Source organism: Glandiceps talaboti, chromosome 18 (genome assembly GCF_964340395.1).
Source record: "Glandiceps talaboti chromosome 18, keGlaTala1.1, whole genome shotgun sequence".
Lineage (NCBI taxonomy): Eukaryota > Metazoa > Hemichordata > Enteropneusta > Spengelidae > Glandiceps > Glandiceps talaboti.
In genome coordinates, this window is record NC_135566.1 from 20,973,164 (window position 1) to 20,979,501 (window position 6,338).

General features: G+C 37.8%; 1 protein-coding gene across 1 annotated transcript in view; it reads left to right on the top strand.

Annotated features, from left to right (window-relative positions):
- LOC144449823 (uncharacterized) overlaps positions 1 to 6,137 on the top strand; it is a 129,670-nt gene extending 123,533 nt beyond the window's left edge. Inside the window, exons 9-10 of the mRNA XM_078140396.1 lie at positions 2,287 to 3,525; positions 6,005 to 6,137. Of these exons, the coding sequence (XP_077996522.1) occupies positions 2,287 to 3,525; positions 6,005 to 6,043 (1,278 nt within the window). The 3' untranslated portion in view covers positions 6,044 to 6,137. The remainder of the gene's footprint in view (positions 1 to 2,286; positions 3,526 to 6,004) is intronic.
- The last annotated feature ends 201 nt before the right edge of the window (positions 6,138 to 6,338 follow it).

The following is a 6,338-nucleotide window of genomic DNA, read 5'->3' on the forward strand; positions in this document are numbered from 1 at the left end:
GTATTGTGACTCATAGTGACCTAATGTGTATTGTGACTCATAGTGACCTAATGTGTATTGTGACTCATAGTGACCTACTGTGTATTGTGACTCATAGTGACCTACTGTGTATTGTGACCCATAGTGACCTAATGTGTATTGTGACTCATAGTGACCTAATGTGTATTGTGACTCATAGTGACCTAATGTGTATTGTGACTCATAGTGACCTAATGTGTATTGTGACTCATAGTGACCTACTGTGTATTGTGACTCATAGTGACCTAATGTGTATTGTAACTCATAGTGACCTAATGTGTATTGTGACTCATAGTGACCTAATGTGTATTGTGACTCATAGTGACCCAATGTGTATTGTTACTCATAGTGACCTAATGTGTATTGTGACTCATAGTGACCTAATGTGTATTGACTCATAGTGACCTCATGTGTATTGTGACTCATAGTGACCTAATGTGTATTGTGACTCATAGTGACCTAATGTGTATTGTAACTCATAGTGACCTAATGTGTATTGTGACTCATAGTGACCTAATGTGTATTGTGACTCATAGTGACCTAATGTGTATTGTGACTCATAGTGACCTAATGTGTATTGTGACTCATAGTGACCCAATGTGTATTGTGACTCATAGTGACCTAATGTGTATTGTGACTCATAGTGACCTAATGTGTATTGTGACTCATGGTGACCCAATGTGTATTGTGACTCATAGTGACCCAATGTGTATTGTAACTCATAGTGACCTAATGTGTATTGTGACTCATAGTGACCCAATGTGTATTGTAACTCATAGTGACCTAATGTGTATTGTGACTCATAGTGACCTAATGTGTATTGTGACTCATAGTGACCTAATGTGTATTGTGACTCATAGTGACCTAATGTGTATTGTGACTCATAGTGACCTAATGTGTATTGTGACTCATAGTGACCTAATGTGTATTGTGACTCATAGTGACCTAATGTGTATTGTGACTCATAGTGACCTAATGTGTATTGTGACTCATAGTGACCTAATGTGTATTGTGACTCATAGTGACCTAATGTGTATTGTGACTCATAGTGACCCAATGTGTATTGTGACTCATAGTGACCTAATGTGTATTGTGACTCATAGTGACCTAATGTGTATTGTGACTCATGGTGACCCAATGTGTATTGTGACTCATAGTGACCCAATGTGTATTGTAACTCATAGTGACCTAATGTGTATTGTGACTCATAGTGACCTAATGTGTATTGTGACCCATAGTGACCTAATGTGTATTGTGACTCATAGTGACCTAATGTGTATTGTGACTCATAGTGACCTAATGTGTATTGTGACTCATAGTGACCCAATGTGTATTGTGACTCATAGTGACCCAATGTGTATTGTAACTCATAGTGACCTAATGTGTATTGTGACTCATAGTGACCTAATGTGTATTGTGACTCATAGTGACCTAATGTGTATTGTGACCCATAGTGACCCAATGTGTATTGTGACTCATAGTGACCCAATGTGTATTGTGACTCATAGTGACCTAATGTGTATTGTGACTCATAGTGACCTAATGTGTATTGTGACCCATAGTGACCTAATGTGTATTGTGACCCATAGTGACCCAATGTGTATTGTGACTCATAGTGACCCAATGTGTATTGTGACTCATAGTGACCTAATGTGTATTGTGACTCATAGTGACCTAATGTGTATTGTGACTCATAGTGACCTAATGTGTATTGTGACTCATAGTGACCTAATGTGTATTGTGACTCATAGTGACCTAATGTGTATTGTGACTCATAGTGACCTAATGTGTATTGTGACTCATAGTGACCTAATGTGTATTGTGACTCATAGTGACCTAATGTGTATTGTGACTCATAGTGACCTAATGTGTATTGTGACCCATTCTGATCCAATGTGTATTGTGACTCATAGCGACCCAATGTGTATTGTTACTCATAGTGACTTGTAGTAACAACACTGGTATGTGTATTGTAATTCGTAGTTACAACACTGGTATGTCATGAGTACTTTCTGGCTGAATAAAGGGAAATATTGGGGAATAATATAATTATACCTTCTACCTCTTCATGCAAATTTATGAAAATTAGGGAAATAATGATGATTTGGAACAGTTATTTCAAGTACCACAAACCATTGACATTGACATTGACTTGGGTTGGGTGGTCATGATGTTGAAAAATCAGTGTCATCCATATTTTCTGTTCAAAGACATTAACTTGGCTTGTGCAGGGTATAATGTCTGATATTTGTCTGATAAACTTTGCAGGTGAAGAAAATACTAAATGATATCTATGGGATGTTTAAAGAGAAAGAACAGCAGATATTGCATTCACAAACACTTAAATCAACAGAGCATATAGGACAGGTGCATTCTGAGGTTATGCCACAACCAGTGGATACTATTGCATACCATCAAAGACGTGTCAGTGACCCAACACTTGTTAAACAACAAATTCCTCAGAAACAGCAGTACGTAGCTAATATGCCCAGACTAGTTGAACAAGTGCAAGTTCCAGTAAAGCCCATGGAGCATACAGTACAAAGAGCACATCCTACCAACAGTGGGCAGCTGAATGAGAGGCGCAGTAGCATGCCAGCTCTTGCAAGTGGTACATGTATTGGTCAAGAACATTCACGTATGGCACACTTGCTGGCACAAAGGGATCATGAAAGACAAGCAGTGATGGTTCAGCAGCCAACACCACAACCTGGAATCAGTCCTACTGGTGCATGGAAAACCACTTTGGAGACAAGCAGAGCACTTTCTACCCCATCTGTGAATAATACAGTTACAAATATTAGCCCACATCTCAACACATGCACTGATGTTCCAGGGATACACTCACAATCCACTGGTAATATGCAGGCAGGGATACACTCACAATCCACTGGTAATATGCAGGCAGGGATACACTCACAATCCACTGGTAATATGCAGGCAGGGATACACTCACAATCCACTGGTAATATGCAGGCAGGGATACACTCACAATCCACTGGTAATATGCAGGCAGGGATACACTCACAATCCACTGGTAATATGCAGGCAGGGATACACTCACAATCCACTGGTAATATGCAGGCAGGCCACAGATGTATGACAAAACCCAGGAGGAGAGTTTCATCAGTGAAACTCACTACTCCAAGTGAAGTTATTGTTTTAGATGATGACGCTACTACCAGTGCCAATGCTAAGGAACAACAACTTTCAGAGCAGCAAGATAAAGTTCAACAACAACAACAACAACAACAACAACAACAACAGCAGCAGCAGCAGCAACAACAACAACAACAGCAACAGTTACAACAGCAACAAGTTCAGCAGCAGCAGGTACAGCAACAGCAACTGATGCCGCAGCAGCCACAGCAAACACTAAATTTGCAGCAGCACGTTGTTGCAGAAATTGAAGATTCAGAAAGTTATAGCTGTGTTCTATGCAACAAAGAAGCCTCATTCCTATGTTCAGGATGTAAAAAAGCATGGTATTGTAGTCCTAAATGTCAGGTAAGTATTGTCTTCAAGTAAAGAACAATGGTATTGTAGTCCTAAATGTCAGGTAAGACATTGTCTTCAAGTAAAGAACAATGGTATTGTAGTCCTAAATGTCAGGTAAGACATTGTCTTCAAGTAAAGAATAATGGTATTGTAGTCCTAAATGTCAGGTAAGACATTGTCTTCAAGTAAAGAACAATGGTATTGTAGTCCTAAATGTCAGGTAAGTATTGTCTTCAAGTAGAGAACATGGTATTGTAGTCCTAAATGTCAGGTAAGACATTGTCTTCAAGTAAAGAACAATGGTATTGTAGTCCTAAATGTCAGGTAAGACATTGTCTTCAAGTAAAGAACAATGGTATTGTAGTCCTAAATGTCAGGTAACATTCGTAATTTGTTGCATCAGTGCAGTAAGGTCGTATCTGCAGCAGTATAATATGACAGAACCCCCACAGCTTCACAATGGATGGTAGGGCATACAGAAGTTATTTTCATGAGTGATTCGGGTTTAATACTCTGCTGCTGTATTTTAATAAGCGATAGCGTAAAACTCAAGTTCGTCGATGTATGTAAGAGAATAACGGGCATATCTCTGAATTATAACTTGCCAAATCGTTTGAAAACTGACTGGAAGGGTACACTTCTTAGTTGTCTAGTAGAACTAATACAGTGTAGTTTCATTATTGTATCCTTTATTTTCTAATCACTATCAATAGCGGTGGTGTTCGTGTCCGGTTCACAGGCAGCTGACACAAATCTGTGTTTTAAGTTGCTTTCCTGGCCAGATATCAGTTTAAAATGACCTACAGTAATGAATTCACTTTTTTAAAATGTTTCATAGAAGTGTATAAGTATCCAGTGGAAATGTTGAAAATACCAAATACTTAAGATACATTCAATTTAGTAAACATCAAGATTGATTATGTTTACATACGGAAAATAGTTGAAGTGTTGTTTACTTGTTTGCAGTGAAATTTGCATAGTTATGTGATGGGTAAACGACTAATTTGCATAGTTATTTGATACTACAGAACTTGCGATGGTCAAGAAAAATAGTGAAATATTTTATGAACCAACAAAAAGTGTGTAACAACCTGAAAGACGCGTATGTGCTTAAAAACAAATGCATTTGTTCGCTAATTTTCATAAGGGATTGGTTTTGCTGTAGGATCTATTTCATCTTATTTGCATGGCCAAAGGTGAAAATACCTGATTTATTTCTGACTACATCAACATACACAGTGGTACACATAGTTTGTATAGCAGATACGACCTTACTGCACTGATACTACAAACTGTACTTTTACTGGGCAATACTACATACATAAATGATTATTACCTACCAGAGTGATTACTTGATGTGTACACACACAAGTGATGTTTGTAGTCAGGGCGCCAAGGCTGAAATCTTGAAAAAGTATTACCCGGCTTGAAGTACAATTTTTTGAATTTTGACTATGACCTTGACCTTGGATAAAAAGATCATGTGTTCATTGAGTTGCCAATCCCCTAAAACCCATATACAGACACTTTCGTCACATCTATAGCACCTAGGGACCTTGAGATCTTCAGTATTTTTCATAATTACGGATCTTGATATCAGTTGTCTTGATAACGGGATTTTGTAATAAAGCATCTCGAAATAGACTTTTGCTGTATTTTTTCTGAAAGACCATATCATTTGCTATTTTTATGACTGATTTTCAGCTATAACAACTATGTCTGATGTTAGTTATATAAAACTTTCTGCCAGAGTTTTAATAAAAATGTAGAAAAAATAAGATGACCTAAGGTTGAATTTTGACCATGACTTTAACCTTTGATCAGAAAGGTCATGTGATCAACTGAGTTGCCCGTCTCCCCAAACATATATACACATATTTTGAATATGATTATAGCACTTCTAGAGCCTGAGATATGATGTTTTATAATGTTTTAGCATCCTTCAAAACTATGTCACCGTTACCATGGAAACTGCCTCCTGTGAGATTGTGCAAGAGAATCCAGAGGGGCAACATCAGTTTTCTGAAGGCTCAGATATTACTTTAACCAAATATGATGTCAAAAATTGTACTTCAACTCATGTATGGTAACTCTTGTTTTAAGCCACTTTTTGGACCTTGGCATCCTGACTATTGTATGGCAGTGCCAATACCAAAAATTAATACCTGTATGTAAAAGATGTGCAAATGAGTACATGATTGTTCCTTGTTCACAAAATCGGTTTTGTTTTAAATTTTACGGCTACTGTTTAAGATAAATATGTCATAAGAAGAGAACCCATGGTGTGAGTACTGGTGTTGCATACTCAGAGGTATTTTTGCATTCTTTGCATGTGTGTCTGAGTCTGTGTCTGTGTGCATGTGCATCAATATCTCTTAATCTGACATGTGCCAGTTCACGTTTTCGCAAAGATACCGGTATGTATTGATAATTATCCAAGTTGCTTTCCTGATTACATGTACATTTGATGTTTTTGGTTTTATTACAGATGAAGGCCTGGGATAAACATAGTACTGAGTGTCAATGACAGACTTTAGTGCCTTACTTATAAAACTGCCTTGATGTTGTCATAGTAACCTCACCAAGTAGCAGAGTGGCAAAGAGTGACAGAGAAGAGTGTGTGCAGAATGTCCTGGATGTGTGCATTAAAAGACTACTGAGGAGTCACAGAATGCATCTACATGTAGCTTTATACAGTACAGACAGACCACTGTAACACAAAAAATGCATTGAATTCACATATTTCCATATTTTGATAGTTAACAGTGATACCACTACTAATCAGCAGTCTTAGTTGCTGAAAGCATGTTTTGCCCATCACA